The sequence below is a fragment of the Centroberyx affinis genome, unplaced genomic scaffold (genome assembly GCF_046629955.1).
Source record: "Centroberyx affinis isolate AG114_WGS23_722 - 3 ecotype Tasmania unplaced genomic scaffold, CSIRO-AGI_Caff_v1 ptg001863l_1, whole genome shotgun sequence".
NCBI classification, from domain to species: Eukaryota; Metazoa; Chordata; class Actinopteri; order Beryciformes; family Berycidae; genus Centroberyx; species Centroberyx affinis.
Window position 1 is genome coordinate 77,234 of NW_027280240.1, and position 22,116 is coordinate 99,349.

The window sequence follows — 22,116 nt, forward strand, 5'->3', positions numbered from 1 at the left end:
ATAATCATCCAGCCCGGGGTTGGGAGGTGCAGAGTAGGCCGGTCGGTCGTGCCACCCTGGCGCTTGGTACCGGACCACCCTATGTACTGCTGCAACTCTTGCCTGGGGCTGGACATGCCACAGAGGGATGAGAAATTGGCACTGTCAACATTCCTGCCCAGTTTACCACATTCCTGACTTTTTATTTAGGAATGTCGGTGACTCTCTGGAGCCAGCCCCAGACATGGTTCTATCACTCTTCCATGCTGTATTACACTCTGTTATCACACTGCTGTTGATTACAGCTCATTTTTCCACGGTAGGCATATGTGTTGGATACACTTGTATGTTATGTTTATTCTATTCATTTTGGCTGCACGGGCAGGTTTGTCAGTGTTTAAATCAGAACTAACTGTTCCCCGGTTAAAGGCTGCAGCTCCTGGCTGCGTGGTTACCTTCTGCTTTCTCAGACTCCACAAACAATAATTAACACTACCTTCTGTCAGACACAACCCTCAGCCATGGCCCACGTGCTGAGTATACACTCCCATGCGCAGAGTATGCTCTCTCTCTCTCTCTCCCTCTCTCTCTGCCGCTCTCTTACTATCACTCTCACTCAAGCGCTCTCCCATTCTTCTCCCCATTTCCTTCATGTCTCTCTTTGTGTACAGGGAGCACTCAGCCAGTCAGCCAGAGACAGGACCCTTAGTTAAATACTAAACCATACACAGGTGGGACTGAAAAACAACAACAGCTTGAGACAGGACACAGATTTACGATGGCCCAAGGCACTCAGCTGAGAATAGGTCTCCACTAGAAAATGAACAAATTACACAGCAGTCACCCTAACACAAATGCACACTCAAAAGCAATTTGAGAAATTACAGTTGGGAGGTTTCTCTGTGTAGTCTCTGCAGATGAAAAGTAAAGCCTGAGCACATTATGGCTATGCCCTATGAAAGTGTACCTCATCATTTCATCTCAATTTTTCACTTGTCATATCTCATTTACCGGAACAGCTAGCTCTGTTGAAGATATAGAAGCTGCTGTATGAAAGCCAGAGAGGAGTCATTTGATATGGCCAAATCGCCCTGAGCTGCAAAAACCTAGCAATCACTGCATTTGAATGAAAAAAACTGTCAAAAAGCTCCCTTGTCATTGCCCCTCCCAACTTTTGTTTTCTTACAGGAGTCTGACAGCAATAAAGTATGTTCCCTGTACTCCTTCCGGAATAATTCCACTTCCCCACACAAGCCTGAGGAGGGGGCCCGGGAGCGCAGCGACCTGCTGAGCGGATCAGCGTTTGGAACTCCTGAGCGTCGCAAAGGAAGCCTGGCAGACGTGGTGGACACACTGAAGCAGAAGAAGCTGGAGGAGATGACAAAGACAGAGCAAGACGGTATGACTCCCCTGTCCCTGTGTATGTGTGTGTGTGTGTGTGTTTGTGTGGATTGTTTGGGGGCTGGGCAATATGAATGTCTTTTTCCCTAAGAGAACTTACTCTCCCTAAACTTTCCCTCTCTCTTTCTGTAATTTCTAGCTTCCTGTCTGACTGTCTGTCTGCCTCTTTTCTCTTGTATCTCTCTGTCTCATACACACACACACACAAACACAAACACACACACACACACACACACACACACACACACGTAGCCTCACACAAGCTGGGAAGACTGACGCTACAGTCTTTCCAGTTTGTTCTGAACCTCTTCCAGTGTGACAAAGACTGTGTGGCGGAGCACCTCAGCATAAGTGTGGTCTCCTCTCCGTGCCAAGGCAAACTCGTAGACTATAAAACGCATAGTGCTGAGCTGATGCCAGGAACATTACCTCTTTATTTTGCTACACAGAACACTTTTCACTCAGCGCAGTTATTCATCAAAGTTTGCTACCCACAAACAGCTTAAGCCCTTCTGATGGATTTTACCTGTTTCACGTGCCTTAATTAATTCATCTGACTCAACACACGCGGAGCATTTCAGATTTTCCTACTGTAACACGCAGGAGAAAGTCCCTTCTCCCCGATAAGACTGTTAGGTGCGTGTCACATAGCTGCACCCCGTTTCGCCCCGTTCAGCTCCCCAACTCTCCCTCCCACAGCCTGCAGTCTATCAAGAGTACGGCGGAAAAACAAATATTTGAAAGAGCTGCTGAAACACATCCCCCATTCTTAATTAGGGCTGTAGTAATATAACTACATCCAATCAAATGTTAGACCCCCTTGGGAATGCATGTGTCTCATTTAGTGTCTGGGGAGCTCTTAGCTTAAGCACTTCATCAGACGAATAAATTAGACCTCTGTTAGCCTAAAAATAATTTGCCACTTCTTTTTTAAGTGTTCGTTTGGTGATCTTTGTATCAGAGTATCACAGGACTTTAGCTAGATAATTGTTTAGCCCCTATCACTTATAGCCTATCCACATATGGGGATTCTGATTATTTATGGTATATTTTATAAAATAGAATATATAGAACAGTATGACCTTAGTTATCAGAAGAAACTGAGATTAAGACTGAAGTGTTTGGATTATTGAAATACATCCAGATACCCAACTTGAAGTCAAAGCTTATTAAAAACATGAAACATGCTTGTACACATATTACCGAGTGCCCTCTACTGTCTAATTTGGCAAAAGAATGCTGTATACTGGATACTGCTGAATACTGTATAATCGGCAAGCATATATTTTTTTTACATACTGACATTTTTCACTCATTAAGGTTATTAATGGGCTGATTTGGATGTCTGAAGTTTAATAATAAATAAGGTTATGTATACTGTTATCTATACATTTTTATCCCTGGTATGCACACTGATTTTGGCAATTTTTCAAGAAACAAAAAAAACGAACAAAAAAAAACCACACACACACACACATACTTTATGAGTCTCAGTTTCATCCTTTAAATTCACAATAATATGATACGACAGAGACGTTTTACCCCCTCACCTAAGAATATATTTCATGTGTGCCTTGTTTCTGGTGGGGTTGATTTCCAAGGAAAGCTCGTCAGTGCTCTCCGCGGTGAAGGCGGGCGTTATGGTAATGAGCCCCAGCTGGTGAAGGCTGGTTGTTGCAGTAATTTAAATGGTCAAGTGCAGCTTGTAATCCAGGGCCGTATGTTAGCGCAGGGAGGAGAGGGTGCTTTAGAGTGCCATACAGCTGTTTTAATCTCCTGTTAATAATAGAGACTTGGTCTGCCTCATGCCCTGTGCATCACCACCACCAAAATAAACTCCCTTGTTGGAGGAAATTAGTTTCTGAGCAGGGAACACAGAGGAAGACAAGAGGCTCACAAAGTTCAGTATGTTGTCCCTAAGCTGCAGGAACTGAGAGATACTCTGTCCTTGAGAGCACTTGAGGAAGCTTCAGTGGTGATGATCAGTGATTACTGTAAAATGGAGGGAGAGGGATTCTTAGGAACTGCCAAGGGAAAGCTGGTGACCTTTTGCTTTTTTTTTTTTTTCTAGAACTCATAATAATTTGTCTTTGTTTATGGAGAGAGGCACGGTTGGAAACTGAAAAGGACAGGATTAACCTATTACAGAACATACAAGACAGTTGGAAGGGCCTTAATGACGTAGCTAATGTGACACAAAGAGCAGATGAGCTAAATATATCACTTATCTAAGCATGATATTGCAGGACAACTGTTGTGTCTAATTCTGCTGCTTTGGTGCCTGGCTGGTTGGGATCACTGAGGTCCTCAGAGACACTTCACCATCTGCTGCCATTCTTCTCATGGCTCCCCGGTCTGGTCAAGATAGCTCATTGTCCTGATGGACTAAGAATGAAAGTGATGACCTCAGGGGTAGAGGGCATACAAATGGTCTCAGAGGCTGGTATACTCTTTACACAGTACATTACCCATATATGGAATGTGCTGTGGAATCCTGCTTAATTAGGTTTAGTTTTTTATGCTAGTTTCTTTTTCTATGGTATTAGTCCACTGGTATTTTGACACTACTTTCTGTTTGTTTTTATTTCATTATCAATTTGAAACCTGCTTTTGGAAACATTGTATGAACAATAATAATAATATTATTAATAATAATAAGGTTCCAGGTTTGATTAGATATGATTCCCAGCCCTTTCTGTGTGGAGTTTGCATGTTCTCCCCGTGTTCATGTGGGTTTCCTCCGGGTGCTCCCATTTCCTCCCACAATCCAAAGACATGCAAGTCAAGTGGACTGGAGACTCTAATTTGCCCATAGGTGCGAATGTGAGTGCGAGTGTGATTGTCTGTCTATCTATGTTCGTTCTGTGATGGATTGCCGACCTGTCCAGGTTGTGTTTCCCTGCGTTCTGCCCAATGTATGCTGGGATACGCTCCAGCCTCCCATGACCCTAAGTAGGAATAAGTGGGTAAAGGCAATGAATGAATAATGATAATAATACCACTACTTCTACTACTTGCACATGTCTATTCTGTTATCCTTCAATTAAAATTCATGGCCATTTCTTTATTTCTTCATTTCTTCATTTCTTTACTGGACCAAGATGCATTATGTATCTGAACAATAGTGGTGATGCTCAGTACTGTAGCCACCATCCCTCCATCCTTCTATCCCTATATCTTTGTACCCTTTCACCCCCTCTATCTCTCCACCCTTCCTCTCCATTGCTGGTCCTTAAAGTGCTTTAAGTGCTTGTGACTGTGCTAATGAATGAAAATGTCCTCCCAGCAGCGAGCACCGCATTTAGCTGAATAGTCACCTTTGCTGTAAAAGCTCTATTAGGCCCAGTTGCCAGCAGGGCTAACGATTGTGCCCCATGTTTATTTACTAGGTATTGTAAATGCATTATTTATGGATAAGTCTCCAGACAGCACTTGTCAAGAGTTAAAAATGTCAGCATAAAGTATTAGGGGAAAAAGAAAAATAGCCACCATTATAAAAACCCAAGGTGACCTTGATTTGATTCACATGCAATTAGAACAGCTTTATATAATGCACTAAAGTATGAATCAATACTGTGCAAGTCAACACAGAAATACTTTGTGTGTTGACTCTTTATGATCGTCCCCAAGACAAGGACGGGTAATTGAGTTTGAGCTTCGTGTCTTAGCTTTTAGGGATTTTCCTTTGGGCTCAGTAGCTACTTGTTGAGTCCTTGCCAGCACAACCAGCATTGAATTTGATTTGCATGCAGTTATGATTTTCCTTTTTTTCATCTTTGTCTCTATTGGTCTGCTGAGGCCAAGGCAGTATTACTCTTGCTTGTTAGCCTGCTGAGTACAATGCAATTTCTCAGTAGGAAGGCATGTAGAAAAAACAAATTAAAAAAAACAAAACAGAGCATTGGATGCCCTCAGTGCAATGATATGATTATTAAAAATTAAATCTATTTACAGTAATTTACTCTCTCTCTGTGAGCAACACACATGCACAAGTGCATACATACACACACACACACACACGTGCGCACACACACACACACACACACACACACACACACATACACACACACATACACACAACAATTGGGGTCCCCTCATTGATTGGGCATCAGCAGTCACCATGCTTTGCCAATTCCAGTCAGCGGTCCAGTATTGCAGGAGTTCTGGCTGCTGGTAAAAGCTTGTTATCTTCTAATCCATGCTTCGACCCCAAGCTAGACTGAATTACATCATTATATATAACAGACAGAAATTATGGCATGAGGGAGCAGACTTGTTGCCACTAGCCAGGAAGGGACATCAGGCTTGAAACATGCTGCATAAGCACGCCTGTTCTCCTTGCCATGTTCAGGTTTCTTGCTGGTCAAGTAAATCTTTCTAGACTAGTGCACTATTCTTGGCTACACCAGCCAGAGTATCCAGCATCACAATATACAGCGGGTCTCATTTCCTTGAAGACTGTTGAGAAAGCAGTGCTGCATGTGATCCAGGGCTGTCCAGCCTGTGAACAGGTGTGGTCTCTTTCTGACAGAGACATGTGACCCTCGCTGACCTGAAACATGTGACGCGGTGAACAGTTGTTAAAGTGACAAAGCGTGGACTTTTCCCTTAGGCTATAATCTAATCTGTTTTCATCTGAGAGAGGGTCAGACAGACAGACAGACAGACAGACAGACAGATAAGCAGACAGATCGAGAGACAGACAAAGAAAGAGGATGCCCTTCCCCAAGACTAAAGCTTCTCTACACCAGTTAGAGTGGATACAGTAGATGCCCCTGCAGAATAGTCGACACCTGGAGCCCATCGACTGAGTCATGGCTAATTACCTTAGCAAAGGGGAGCCATACTGCCATTTTCAGCCAAGCCTCAACCCCTTTTTTTTATCTTAGGTAAAGGGATATTTAAAGACTACTCAGACTACAGTTCCCTCACTGCAGTGGCAGCTAGGTGACCTACCCATTGCTCGTGACACTTAAACAGCAAAACATGTGAACTAATTGTGTTTTCTGGCATATGACTGTATGTGTGTATGTGTTACTACATAAATAGCATCTCTTTCCCGCTCACATTCTCTCTCTCTCCCTCCCTCTCTGCCTTTATCACCTCCTCCCCTATTTGTAAGTGTAATCCCTCTGGCCAGGTTGTGTATTATCACAGTATAATGACTCTGTGCAGTAGGTTGAGTGTGGTCAGCGTGTAGTGATCAGCATTGTGTGCGTAGCCCCAGGTCATTATCCTCTATTATGCCAGGCCACGTAATGAGATTCAGGGATGGGTGAAAGCTTTGGAAGAGAATAGGATCAGCTGTAAGCCTTTGGTCTGATTAACACTGATGAACTCTTGACTCTGTTGTAGCACTGTCCCCTGTCAGTGTCACAGCCCCTGCTTACTCTGCATGGAAGTGCACAGGAAATTGTCTGCAGGTGCTTGATAGCGCTACTGGATTTATTTTTGGAAAATATAGTAGTGTTTTATGAGTACTTACAGGTAATTTAAAAAAGAAGATCATTTTGAAAGGTTTTTTAAATGCAACTATTTTAATGTATTGTTTGTACTACATTTATGTAAGGTACGCAATTTTATTATTTAATTATTATAATTGTTTGGTGTTTGGGTGTTTTTTAATATTACACCATGTATAATGCAATATGTATTCTATATTATACAAAGACCCCATCCCCCAAACACACCCATGCATTTTCTCCCCTCCTTTTTTAGTTCCCTGCCTTCTTCCCTCTACTCTCATCCCAGCTGCCATGTCATCTGGTTCTGCTTTATCCCACCTAATTAATAGGAATCTTTGTTATAATGATCTGAGCATGAGCCTCTGACTCCATGCATATGCAATGAGGGCTGGAGATCCAGTTGCCTGTCTAATGCACTGGTTGAGGCGTCTTTAAAACACATAGCTCTGCCCTTCTTCTAGGTGTAGCCCTCCTACTGGAAAATGTTGTCCAGTATCCTCCTGGCTGTGCGCAGATTGGCCAAACATCAGTCAACCAGCAGCTTCTCTCCCCTTGCTTCTCCTGTGACCCATGTTCCCACCGTCCTTTAATAATCTGTTGTCTATTCTGTCTATATGATTTCAACAAGCTACTTATCTTGATGCAAGTAGTCTATTTGATCAAATAGCTGGTATGGCTGTGTGTGTGTGTTCATGTCTGTGTGTCTCTGTGTGTTTGTGTGTTCTTGCTTGCATCTGCGCGCATGTGTGTATGTATGTCTGAGGGCGCCTTCCTATGTCTGTGTGTGTGTGTGTGTGCGAGTGTGTGTGTGTGTGTGTGTGTGTGTGTGTGTTCTTTCTTGGCCTGTGGCGTGGTGTGCCAGCCCAGCGGAGCAGTGCTCTGGTCTGTCACTTTTGTTTGAATAGGTAATGTAGATCTGTTCAGGCTGAAGAGACATGAGCTGGAATCGCTTGTTAGGACACATGATCAAAAGCGGCTCTCTGCTCTCTGCCAATCAACCCTCTTGTCACCCTGTGAAGCAGACGTTAAATAGATTTTTCGGCTGTACGCCGCGGGCAGCCTGCCAGCCTGACATGTGAACTTTAACAAAAAGATACCCGGCCCGTCACTCCTCCCTTCCTCTCTCAATCTCGCTTTCCCCTCCTCTCCTCTTCCTTCTTCTCCTGCTCTGCTTCTTCTCTATCTTTCTTTTTTCTCTCTCTCTCTACAGCACGGCTCCCCCCTCTGTTTTTCTCTCCCCCCGTCCTTGCTCCCCCTTGCCCTCTTCACACCCTCACCTTTTCCCTCCTCTTATGGTCTTTTTCTCCCACCCCATCTCTCTCTCCTGTGACAAAGTTGCTCCTCTGCCAGGCTGAGATCAGAGCCCAGGGCTAAATGGAATGGCTGTGTGTGGGGAATAGGGAGCAGAGAGTGCCTGGTCCACTGCTGAATTATGTATTTACTATCTGCTCCAAAACAGAGCCCTCACATAACACAGGCGCTACCCTGTCGGAGTTGACGGAGGCAGACACAGGTTTCACGTTACAGTAGCAAACATATAGAGTTTGTTGCTCCGTTCAAAACGGGAACCCTTTCTGCTCTCTCGGTCATTCAGATGACAAAACAAGCAGCTGCTTCTTCAATGTGCCATTCTTTGCATTCAAGATCACCTTCCCCAGTTCTCATATTCCGATTAGTCAACAGTAGCAACTGCTGTGGAGCATTCCAGGGGCCATCTTCCCGGGTTTCAGCTGTTGAGTGTGTCCCCCTGCACCCAGGCAGCACAACGCTCCCATTGTGATCCTGGCTCACTAGCTGCACAGGAACCCCTTGATAGGAGGAAACGGGTGTCTTGGAGAGACAAATCACAGCCAGGCTTGCACAGAGGCTTGTTTGTCTTTACACACGCACCCCCACACACACACACGCACTGGTCGTAGGTATGTCTCAACTGCATCTAAAATGAGCTGCATATAAATTGAGTCAATGACATCATTGGTTGATCAGTTGCGGTCTGTTATTGGTTGGGGATGTCCTCAAACATTCTATTTTCTATTATTAAAAACAATAGCTCTGTATCTTTGTGGCTGTATGCATGTGATTACATCAGCAGCAGTTTGTAATGGCCTGACTGTTTTATGTGACACCGCAGTATTTGGAGGGGCACAGAGAGGGTGAAACGCTGACACATAAGAAGGCAGAAGCCATTAATGCTACTAAATTTGTCATTGTGCTGTGGAGCCCAGAATCAAAATAGCAGCCTCCTATATGCAGATGAAAGGAGCATGAACAGGGACAGATATGGACAGACTTTATGTAATCAGGATGGCGGAGGTAGGTGGGCTGAGGCGGTCAGAAATGGGTAGAACAGAGGCTATTTTACAATGGGATGGTGGCAGGGGGGCGCATGTGTGCGGCTGTGTGTGTGTGTGTGTGTGTGTGTGTGTGTGTGTGTGTGTGTGTGTGTGTGTGTGTGTGAATGCGTGCAGTGGGGTTACACTGGGAGACTTGTAGTGTGCCAGCTCAGTATCACTGTCCTAGCTCTGGCATTCAGCTCCCAGGCATTCTCCACACATAACTTGACAAAAGAGCTGGTGTCATCTGACCAAGGATCAAAATAGTGTCAGTGTAACTCACACCCTGGGCACAGACGGCCTCTGTGGCCTGCTAATGATTTCAGAGCACATTGCAGGCTTGTTCTATAAGACAGAGGTACGTCAGCCATCCAGCTAAGAGATCCGCCTTGACACAAGCAAACATGACAACTAACGTAGATGCAGCCTATTAGCATATTTGCATTGTTTTCCCACCTAACAGCAAGCATGAATGTTTTACACACAACTTTGATGGGTTGCCTCTTGAACAAAGAGACTATTTAATCACAAGTGATGAAACAGATGTTTCCTCCCACTCATGCCTTTTCTTTCTCCTTGTTCAATAACATTATAATTATACATGTGCCAGGAGATGAGATGAGGATGTCAGAAGAAACGAATAGAAATTTGTTTTATTGCACTGCAAAGCCTGAGTGCCAATGATTATAATTATTCGACGAACGCCATCTCTCTTTCGGAGTGCCCCCAGTTTAATTTTAAGTCTGCACCGGTCGAGTGGTTAATATGCTTTAAGACCCTGTCATCTATTTCATATCATGAAGTTCCAATGATGGGTTAAAGTTATGAGTTGGGATTAGGATTAATGATTTGCTGGGGTGGTTTTTATTGTAACTCTTGTATCACTTAGCATAATATTGCAATTAGCAATTTGGGTAGCGAGACACTATACAATCATTCCTTCACCTCCTTCACTGCACCCCATCTTCCTCCATCGTTTTTTCTTTTTCTTTCTCTGGGTGGCACTTTGCTTGACAAAGCCTATACTGTAAGCCTGTTGTTAGCTTCCCCAGTGTGAGCTGGACCAATGAGCTCAGTCACACATGAGAAGTGAATTTCTCCATCCTTGCCCAGCAGGTCTCAGTCCGTATGGCTCTGTATCCCACAGAAAGGGAGCGGGCTGATTGAAAAGAAAAATACGGCTTCTATTGTTGCTGAACCATTCTTGAACAATAGTGCATTGAGGCGCTTCGCTGTGGGCCAATGAAGGGGGACTTTCTAGAAGTTGGAATGCTTAACCTTTAGAAGTGCTATGGTTACTTCATCATCTCTTTCTCAACTGGCCAGGCAGGAATCAGAGATTGCTATTGAATAGTATTGTGTGGAAGCTACTGAAATAGTATGGAAATTGAATACAAAAAAAACTAATAGTTAATTATTACTTTGCTAATGAGTATTATTTGCTCAGTAATTGCATTAACCAATTGATCATAACGTCAGTTCTGGTATCATGATACAATTTGAGATTCTCAGATGACTGCAAACAGATTTCTGTTAATTATTTAGTGATGGAAGTTGAAACTTTTGAACAATAAGGACTGTTCCTTAACTGAAAATGACTTTGTTTGTCTTTGCATGCTCTGCACTATGGCTCAGAGAATGGAGGACATAATCTAAAAATAGTGACCTTTGGACTTGCTATCCAGCGAGCAATGTGTGTGCATCCTGAACTCTGGCATCTTAGTAAACAGAGCCGGCTGCAGGATTCGATAAACAGCTTTAATTGCTGTTTGAAACGGAGAATGCCAAACTGCAGAAGTAAAAATTAATTACCCCCTTACTGCAAGTTTTGATTTTCCATTTTTTTCTCCCAAATTGTCATTTACTTTTATTTAAACTGAAATTAGAATGTAGTATACAGTAAGAGATTATTCACTGGAAAGCCCCCCCCCCCCCCCCCCCCCCCATCCTCCCTCCCCCAACACGCACACACACACACACAAAGATACACACACACACACTTTAAAGAAATTCAACACATTTACATTATGCACGGCTATTACCCAAAGTATATTACGTCCTGCTTATTCTTGTAATATGTGATTCTTTTTATATCGCATCTTATGGTTCAATCTCTGAGGCACATCGTAGTTGCCCAGCGTTTATGATGAAATAAAGTTTGCGTGTCTATACCAGACACTTGGCTTCACTGCAGATTTTAATGCATTCATGTGGATCCTATTAGTCTCTTTTTGTCCTTGTAGAGTCAGACACCCATTAATTTAGTAAATCACACTGAACAGCCATGATCACAGTACTCCACGTTTTCTTCACACTTCTATTAATTTAACATAGATGAATAAATGTGAATGTTTTGGAGCATTGATTAGCAGGCGAGTTTATATCTGACAGTTAAATTGCAGGGTACCTAACAAAAAATCTCTCCAATGCAAGGTACCCAGTAATTTAATTTTTGTGTGAAATTATTATAATTTATTACAGTGTGTGGACCCTAATGATTACCGACATCAAATGGAAATTATAAATTGAAATTAAGTCCACATATTTCTCCTGTAATGTTCATCTTCACAAGTGTTGAACCCCTCATCAGCACTGGCTGAGATTCCAGAAGTAGTGTGTACTTTTCTTTCTAGTAAGCCTAATGCTGAACACACACACGCACACCTACATGCTGCACATGCACACGCACATACACGCACACACACACACACACACAAGCACTATGTCTCTCTCTCCCTCCCTCACTGTCTCACTCTCTTGCTCTATCACAGTTATAAAATAAATTAACCAATGTAGCACTTGGGATAATTTTTTCAAGGCACTTTACTGTATAAGAGGGTGCTAATTATTAAAAATCATATACAGTCGTATTAAAAAACATATTATGAGGTTGAAATAAATTAAGTGTCTGTCGTGTTTTATCTTGCTCCATCTTAATAAAGGTTTCAGTTCTTTTTGACCTTCTCTGATTCTGTCTTTTAACATTTACTTTTTGGCCTCCTTTTTTTTTTTTTCAAATTAAATTGGTGATTGTTTTTTCCTGTTGAATTTACAGTGAATTGTATGGACAGTCTTGTTCAAAAGACTCCCTCTGCTGCCTGAATAGGGACTTTAGAGCAAAGGAGAGAGGAGAGGGAACGAAAAGTTCATTTTGCTATCCAAGCATTTAATGGTCCTAGTTCTTAAAAGTGACCTTGTGGGGTAGAGAGTGGAGCAGCACAGCAGCTCCTTCCAGCTGCACACATGGCATCCATCGGGGGCACAATCACGCACAGTCCCAACACCTCAGGCTCGGACATATGTTGAGTTTTATTTCATTCTTCTGACATTAATCCTATTCACCAGCTGTTCTGCCAGCTGCCACTCTCCGGCTTAAGGGGAGATTGCAGTTTTGGGGGCTCTGAGTACTGGTTTATCTTGGCTCCTCATCTCCTCCTCGCGAAGTTTTGATTGGATTTTTTTTTTCTTGCCCTCCCTCTTCCTACTTCCAGGTTCCTTGAGTTGCATACTTCCACGCTATCTTTCTTTTTCTTACAACTTCTTAGCTGTTGTTTTTCCCCTCTCTCATTTGTGTAGATAAGAAGGGGGTTACTGCATTTTGAGTCTGAGTCCGAGCTTTTTTCTGGCCCATGGCCTCAAGAAGGCCTACTAGTCTGGCATAGTGTGTCTTCAACATGTATTTATAATTCAAACACAGGATCTTTCACATAGACACTGCTATCCCATAACAGTACAGAGGCCTGCTCCCAGGAAGCAAGGTAGCTGGCACTGCCCAGAGTATAGTGGCACTGCTCAGCATGCAGCTCACCAGCCGGCCTCTTGTCTCTCTGAATGTCTTTCGCTTTTTCTCTCAACAAAGGATTTGTAAGGAATCACAGTGTTGAAATTTTCTCACATTACAATCATCTAGCAGCATTTCCTTAGGATTAGCCTGGACATGGCCTCAGCCTGTACAGTTATGATTATTGACATATTGGGTCTGACATATTTCACATTTATGTGCATTGTCTGGAAGCATATCCAAGTGTTCTCAATGTCATTTCTGCTGAAGTACGGCCGAGCGGTCTGCGAGCAAGGGCCGCAATGAATTGATCATTGCTCACTGCTCACTTTAATAATTCAAGCCTGATTGCCACAGAGTGCCGCAGTAAAATGGATTGGGAGAGGTCACATGCTGCTCAGCTCAGGAGGTGAAGCCTCTTGGGGACGGTTAATTCATATATGCTTGATAGACACGTGTCCTATTTAGAGAGGTCAGGGTGCTGTGTGTGTATACGGCTTCTCAGAATGGCCGGGTCAACACTGTAGGATTAGCACCTTGGTCAGATAAAGGCAAGGCAGGGGGAGAAGCACCTGGTCACATAGGCCATCAAGTCTAGCTCTTTCACTGAATATAGTTAAAATAGTCCTAAAGTTACAGGCATATGTTTATGTTTCCTACTTGAAACCTTTTCTCACACAGTGTGTAATAGATTGGGCTTAATGCGTCCAGGTATGCCTTGTGGCGTTCGGGTCTTTCTTTGTCTATGAAGGACTTAACAACAACATCATCTAATTGCAAAAAGCCATTGTTAATATGATAACTACAGGGAACAGAATTATATTTGCAGGGAGCAACCAGGAAATTTTCAGTCAAACATCAAAGAAACGGACCAGACAGAAGAAATAACAAATTGAATTGAATTTGTTCCTTGGATGCAAACTATGGTAATTAACTGCTGTGTACTGTGAGTGCTGGTCCAAAATCAACTCATTTAGTTAAGTTTCCACAAACCTAACTCAATCTTCTGCAAATGAAAAGACCTTGATCGTATCTGGAAAACCTTCTATTGACCATTGACCTCTTCCAGAGACTAGCAACTGACCACTCCGCTTCATGCAAGCAGGCTCGCAGACAGGCAGGAAAAGGAGGTCAGTAAGGTAGAGGGAAGGAAGGAAGGAATCGAGGAAGGAGGGGAGTAATCGAGGGAGGAAGGAAAGAAAGAAAGAAGGAAGTATCAGAGCAGAAGAAATCTGTCCTCTGTCACACCCTCAGATGAAGAAGATCTCACCCAGGTTACTTATATTTATAGCAACTGTTTACAAGGCCAAATGGCTCTTACAGGAGAGTCTAACAGGTGTCTAACAGAGATGTTCACCAAGTGGAATAATGAGTAGTATTAGGTGTCAATTAAAGCAAGCCCGCCACGAGGTGCAGGTGCTGCACAATGCACTGACATGTCTCAAGGAGCTGGACCTCTTCATCCATGCATGCCAGCACTAGCAATTACATATTAAAAAGCTGGAATTATTTAACTGCACCAAAAAAGTCCTCTGGAAATGATAGAGGTTATTAAAACTGTTGACAAGGAGGAAAGGTAATTGCCTGAAAATGAGCGACAACGTACTGTTGTGCTCAGAATGTTGTGTTTTTTTTCCCCAGCTCCCTCTTTAGCGTTTGCATTGTGCAGCATCACCCGGGTGTGTAACCTATTGCGTTCCGATTGCTCCCTTGCAATTAGTGCCCTTTTTGTCCTCACTTCAATAACGCCATGATTATGGAGACTTCAGGAGTATTTGCAGCATCCAACAGCTGTTGTCTCAGGGACTACCGGCTGAATGACAAAACATGTTTTCTCTCTGCATTTCACTTCCCTGCCTGCCTCTTGTAATTATTATGTTTTATTTGGTGTGATGATGGGGTCTTGTTTTTAGTGTCTCTGTGATTAAGATATTCAAAGGACTCCTTGGAGTGTGTCACAGTCATTTTCTTTTTTATCAATCTCGACTTTTGATTTGTTTTCCGTGCAGAGCAGAGTGGATGGGAAATTAGACTTCAGCTTATCATTGTCTGACTGAGATTCTGTCAGTTTTGTCCCTGAGAGATAGACATTTATCCCTGAATTAAAGAAACATACTGCATAACATTGAATAGGAGAATTCAATTAAACGGAAGAGCTTTTTGAGCTGCTGATGACATTCAATTCAATTTCAATTTCAGTTCAATTTTTTTAAGAACTTGGACGAATACTTTTTACATGCGGAATCGTGGGATGAGCTGTAAATATAATGAAGTAATTAAAAAGCTCCCCACTAATTTCATATAGAGGAGTGATCACTGGCTTATTTAGGACTATATCTGCCAAGTCAAAACACTGCAATGAAAAGTGATTTATGCTGTTTTCAAATCAAGGGGAAATAGACATTGCACAATCCGTTGCTTACTTCACTACACCTTTTAGTTGGCAGGCTCGACAGACTGTCTATCTAGGCTACACTAAACAACAACATGTACATAGTAACTATATTTCCTGACAAGATCTCAAAGCACAGTTTGTCACACATTTATTTACCAAAATATTCACGAACAATACATGTTGGGCATCACATTAGGCAAACATTTCTGTCACACATATGTGTCATCATTTATAATTTCTGCACACTAAAAAGCCTCAAACCTGTCTCCACTTTCTATGGCCCTGGATATTTTCTTCAAATCACTAAGTAATGTTTGCTTATTTTATAATTACCTGTTTGGTTGAAACCAGCAAATGTCTGCATTTTTTTCTGAGCGTATCCTACTCAAGTCTACAGTGTAGAATACTGAAGTAAGGTTGTCAAAAGAAATCATGGGTAGTTACAGGTTATAAGTTTGGACTTGTTGTGAGTTGAGGAAAGGGTTAAGTCCACAACAAATAGAGAGCAATTATCTTCATTACTTAAACATCCTCTGTCATCATAAACTTCAGCAGATTTATGTCCTCCTATTTGTCTTGAAAGCTTTTGAAAGTGCTAAAATGATAATTCTTAGTTGTGATTTCAATGTCAGCTCAGTTAATTTTCAGATTGCCTTTATTTGCTTTAGTTTAGCTTTTGTTTTTCAAAATGTTTTTCTTTCTTTAAGTGTTTATCCTATATAGTTTTAATTAGTATTTGGTATTTTTTATGTATTGTGCAAAATGAAATCTAGGTAGCAACTATTTTATGTGCCTAATATTCCAAAAGAAATGCAAAAATTCACAATGTTGGAGAACTCATTTAGGCCTATATTTAATACAGTATGTAGATGTGAAGCTTATTTCTAGGTCTTAATAAAAAATAGTTCTTAATAAATTGAGAGTAATACCAACTTATTATTCCTCTCAATTTAACTTTGACCAAATGATTTACACAGAAAATAATTAGTGATTTTTATTTCATTTCAATTACTTTCAGAATAAGAGATTATAGTTTCACTTTACTTTCATTTTTTGACATTCTTCAGTTTTGTTATTGGAGTTTACTGATATTTTTTCTGATGCCCAGTTTTAGTGTCTATTTTGGTTATAGTTGACTATAATTAAACTACAACTAATTGTACAAAGTGTGCTCCAACACAGGAATAATTCAAGCTAAAAGCTTACTTAGAGACTCCAAACCCCATTTCCTCTGTGCCTGGGCCCCTTGCAGGCAACAGCATCTTTTCCCCATTTGCCTCATTCCCCGTTCGCCTCATTTTATAAGGCCTCTGCGTTCTGAGGAGGAAATTATTTATATGGCCAGTGTCAGTTGATCATTGATTTGGTAATTACACGTTTCCCCTTGAGGCTGGGACGACTGATATACAAGGCCGATGGTAAAGGGGAGGTCTTTAGTCTGTTAGCCGTGACTTATGACTACTTTGACTCTCCTAGATAGCCCTCTTTTCTCTGCCAATGGCTTTTCAACACAACAAACACTCAAACACAAGTATCATCTTTCTCCAGGGAGAACAGCGCGCACAGTGAGACCCAGAAGGTGGTGGCAGACAGTTGAAACAATTTCATTGCAGACAACACAGACTGTAACAAAACACTAACACATGATTTTTGTGTTGAGACAGTCAGTCTTTTGAAACACGATCTGTTTTGTTGCATCAACAAATTTAATAGATTGATAGATAGAAGAAACTGGTTTATCTTAAATAAGGAAAGATTGCCTTTTTGCCCAAGCAGGGTCAGTTCTGGTATTTGATAACTTAAATATACACTGAACTTCAGATCTCAATGCCAATCTAGGGAGCCATTTGAAAATTAGATAAATGTATCATGCATCTTTTTCTCTTTCCTTTTTTTAATGGCCAATTCAATTCCAAAGTGGCCAGATTTGATTTGTTTGTGAATGTATTTGTTTGCCTATTCTGTGTTCCTCTCAGTGATCTGAGCTTATCTACGGCTTCCGATGATCGCTTGACTGAACCGCTCTGTTTAGGGCAGCAATAAAAGCATAAATTTGCAAACAACTTTCTTCTCGCTTTGCCCCACAAGCACAGGCATTTATAGCCAACTAGCACTCAATTTAATAAATGTTTTACAATATGAACAATAAAATGTGCATCTTATGAGTTGTTGCTTTGAAATGTCAGGGAGAGAAAGATAGACAACAAGAGTGAGGGCATGTGAAAAAAAAAATGAGACAGACAGACAGATAGACAAAGAGACAGAGATCATGTCTATGTTTTCCTTTAAGAGAGGCTGGAGTCTGCCGGTGTCAGGAAAGATTGTCAGTGGAAACCTGCCTCTTAGTTCCACTATTGTGGTTTGTGCTGAACATGATATTCTGGCAGCAATGACTGCCAGGGGCTGAAAGCAGTGTTTATATCACACATCAACCTAGAAACATTCCCTTGTTCAGATTTATGAGGATCATTAGCTTTGTTTTTAATACAGTGAAAGAACTGTAGCCTAATCTAGCCAATTCATCTAGGCTCTAGGTGTCTCAATCCCTGCGCCTGCTCACCCACATCAATAAGATCATAGAACACCTGCACAGACAAGCTCTATACCAGAGATTACAGTGCCGATAGCAGATAAACATATTGAAGTTGGCAGTATCAAATCACTGGTGACTGTCCACTTTCTTCTGAGTGCCACTTGGAAACTCTCAAGAAACTTGGGAAAGGATTCAGGGCATTTTTCCAGCTATACAGCACCAGCCCAAGAGAGAAGACAATGAGACCCAGACAGGCTTAGGGGTCCAGAAACCATTCCCCTCTCAATGGGAACACGTCTTGGACACATATTCCAGTAGTTTTGTCTTGTATGTTGCTATCTGTGCTAGCTGCAGAGTGGAGGGGGTCTGTGCCAGGCATGGGTCCATAGGGGCCATTGGAATCACTGGGGCTGGAGGAAGTTGGTCTGGGTCCAGTGGGGCGATCTGGGCTTGGTGACAAGCCAAGCTGTCTACTGCAGGGACGCTGGGAAAATGTAAATAAGAGCCTGATAAGGGCTATTGTTTTCATTCCATTCTCATCCCGGCTGAATGGCCTGCTCCCCAGCCACAGAGCATTTTATCTCGAGAGGGGGAGGGAAAGACAGAGAGAGGGGGTGTAAGAGATTTAAGAGCCCCCATAGGAAAATAAAAATAAACTCGCTGGACTCTTCTCCTCTCTTGTTTAAACTAATTCCCCAGTATGTAATGTCCTACTTTAAGTGGAGGAGAGCAACAAACTCTTCTTGACATTTGTAATTCCAGAATTTTGACTTCATACTGTTTTTAATAATTGTGCTTGCCTTTCCCCTGCAAACATACCAACATAAGATATCCAGTGAGACCAGCAAAGTGCGGGTCTTTCATTTGAAATAATTCGTTAGTCTTTGGTGAACACAGTGTGGCTCAATTTCTGACATTCTCTGTGTCATAATCTGACAGTAATTATTATTTTGATATTAACCAGTGTTTCCATTGGCATATATAATGTCTCCGGAGAAGACAGACAGGAATTTTAGAAACTGAAATAGCATTCCTACTATCAATCTAAATTCTTCTGAAAAATAGGCTGCAGAAGGGTGCTTTGAAACAAGCCAGACATCTGACTCATTTACTGTTTTCTTCAAGCGCGCCTGCGCAAAATTACACTGCTTTTCACCAAATCCATTTTGGGTTGCCTGTTTTGTCCGTGCTGTTAGAACATTGAAAGGTGTTTGAGAGTTATTTTATAGACTAATCCAGGTCATTATTCACCTCTCCCAGGTGGAAGGCAGGGAGGACAGCGGTGCATTCCAGCTGTAGTCTCTCCTGTTGGAGGACTTGGCAGGTCGTGTCTGGCCCAGTAGAGGGGATGGAGAAGTGAGGGAGCGGCAACACTCCTGGGAGGGAGGTGGAAGGGAGGGGGAGGACTGGAGTAGAATGGAAGCTGGCACCACATTATCTCCAACAGTTGGTGCATTCCTTAATGATCAAGTGCTGGAGCAGCATCTGTGATGAAAGTGTGTGTGTGTGTGTGTGTGTGTGAGAGAGAGAGAGAGAGAGAGAGAGAGAGAGAGAGAGAGAGAGAGAGAGAGAGAGAGAGAGAGGGAGAGAGAGAGAGAGAGAGAGAGAGAGAGAGCATATGTGTGTATATTAACATATGCTCACTGTGTTTGTTTAGTTCATTTTCACATCACTAAAAGTAAGCCTTTTCTGTGCTTAAGGGGAGAAGATGTCATGCACTGTTGTTGATCTGTCTGTCTCAGGATTATTTTCTGAAGGGAGTGTGTTGTTCCAGGAGAGGAAGCTCTCTCACCCAGGGGTGAGGTGAAGGGAAGAAGAGCTGAGCTTTGTTACTCCCCCTGCCCTCAGCCCCTGTCTAAAGATCTGTGATCTTTGTGCCAGGCAGGGAGTTAAAAAACACACACACGCACACACATAACACACACACACACGCAGCAACACACAGCATTTTCCCTCTCCCTCTCTCAGGGTCAAGGGGACAAACTGTGAGTTGGGAATTGGAAAGTCAATAAAGCAGAAGTAATGTTATAATGACCCTGAGCTGGAGATGTCCTGTCGACCCCCACCACATCGGAGGAAGTGGACAATCAAACAAAATGGCCACTCTGCTTGATCTCTCTGAAAGCCATCCTAAAACAGGGGCACAAGAACCACCGACCCCCCATTACTCCCAGTTCCTCTGAAGTCAATGTGTTTGTCAGAGGGAGCTATGGTGTTTGGTTTGAGGAAGTGGAGGCCAAGAGATGTTACAGGGGGATAAAAGGAACCAACGCTTGTATACATTCTAAACTGTGTAAATCTCCTCTCTGTTTGATGTCAGGGATAATAATGGCAGAACAGGAACCATTCACAGTATTGCATGTGACAGGCCCTTCTCCGATAGGAGCGTTTTAGACTGCATGCACATGACGACTACATCAACCTGAGGAAAAACCACTTCCTTGAAATCATCCAGAACACTAATGTGCTTATGAATTGTGCCCTTTTGTTGCCAGCACTGTGTTCACAAATGAGCCATTGTCAGATAAGTGGTTGGATCATTCTTTATGGTGCCATAGGGCTTTCTGGTAATGGCAAGTGTGTCTGCTTTGGTTTTTCCCTTTTGCCCCATTATAGAGGGAACAAATACAGTTTTATAAATAATATCATCCTCAGGCACTGTGTCAAACCTGAGGACAATTTCTTTACGAAGAAGTAGCAAATGTGTAGATAGCAAGAAATCAGCAGTTGTTTTACATAGACTCATTGTTCTGAAAATCTTCTTATACATTACTATCATTTGAACCCTGGGAGTAGGGTTGTGCAGCATTACTGTATGTTTAGTCATACTCTAGCTCTTGTTTGAGTCTCATCAGGACAGCAGCAGTATAAAGCCCTGCCTGCCTGGACCCTGCACTGCTGCTGTCTTGGTCTGGTTAGGATTGGGTGCAGTTTGCTGAGGAGACAGTGGCTCAAGGTGGAGGGGTGGAGGTTTGCTGGTGCTGGTGGTGTTTGATGGGAACAGGCTGACCCCTAAGCAGCGCGGGGATGGTGGAGGCCCGGGTCAGTCGGCCCAGTGTGTTCTTTATCAGCCACCCCAGCGACAGCATGGCAGATTACAGCCATTCCTCCACTGATTCATTGTCTGCTGGACAAATGTTAATTGTTTTCATCATTGGCAGCTATGTGAACGCTCGGACATACCCAGTCTCACTCCTTACCTCCCCCTTAATGTCTGTCTCTGCCCTTATGCTATCCCCACAATGTCTGCCTCCCTCCTCACTCCACCCTCAACCCATCTCTCACTTGTCAGGCTGAGTCCTTTCCTTTAATGTTACTTTAACATTACTTGCAACAGTACCTATCTTTTACTCTTACATTCTTTAATATACACTTTCTTTCTTACTTTCTTTAATAATGTAAGTACATAGATTTAGAGATTCATAACATCCATGAAATATTGGAGAAACTATAATATGATTGTGGAAATCAAATACACAATATCCCTTATTCCTTTAATCACAGAAACCATAGTAAACTCAAAACAGAGGCTCACTGAATTTATTTTCCTTGTCCTTGTTTTTCAGAGTCCTCATGCATGGAGAAACTTCTGTCTAAAGATTGGAAAGAGAAGATGGAGAGGCTCAACACCAGTGAACTCCTGGGGGAAGTAAAAGGTAGGGACGCCATGGCTGCACCAAACCACAGAGCTTTACCTCACAACACAGCCTTGAATCATGTTAACAAGTCGCTCATTCCTATCAGACATACATAATCTATGTATAATCTCAGAAACAGCCTTGTACTCTGAAATAAAACAAAGGCCTTTGGCTGCCCTCCTCCATTCATTTCTCTCCTCCCTTATCTTTTTGCTGGAATGCCCCGGTCTGTCCAAAGCGCTGTCTTCGAAATTCCAGCCCATTTAAACCCATTCTAAGGTTTTCTGCGCTTGTCAGTGGTTTACTGTTTTAGACAATTGTTGTCCCTTCACATGACCTGAGACGAGCTACACACTGGCTCTGACTCACGTAGTGTGTTCATGCCGCTCCGGTGATTGTTGAACACAGCTTGAGAGCCAAAGTGTGCTTGATGTAAACAGAGCATGGCGGAGATGAGAAGAGAGTAGCGGTGAGGAGAGGGTGCGGAGATGCACAGAGTCTTCTCATTCAACGAGCCCACAGCTGAGTGGAATGTCTCGACTCTGGCGGTGAACGCCCTGTGCGGCGTATCGAGAGCAGCACGGTGAAGCG

General features: G+C 42.6%; 1 protein-coding gene across 2 annotated transcripts in view; it reads left to right on the plus strand.

Moving 5' to 3' along the window:
- Window positions 1-22,116, plus strand: part of LOC139653077 (transcription factor SOX-6-like) — a 142,414-nt gene that overhangs the window by 52,879 nt on the left and 67,419 nt on the right. For both annotated transcript variants that reach the window (XM_071530034.1, XM_071530035.1), the window contains 2 exons: window positions 1,168-1,378; window positions 21,454-21,543. In XM_071530034.1, coding sequence (XP_071386135.1) covers window positions 1,168-1,378; window positions 21,454-21,543 — 301 coding nt within the window. The remainder of the gene's footprint in view (window positions 1-1,167; window positions 1,379-21,453; window positions 21,544-22,116) is intronic.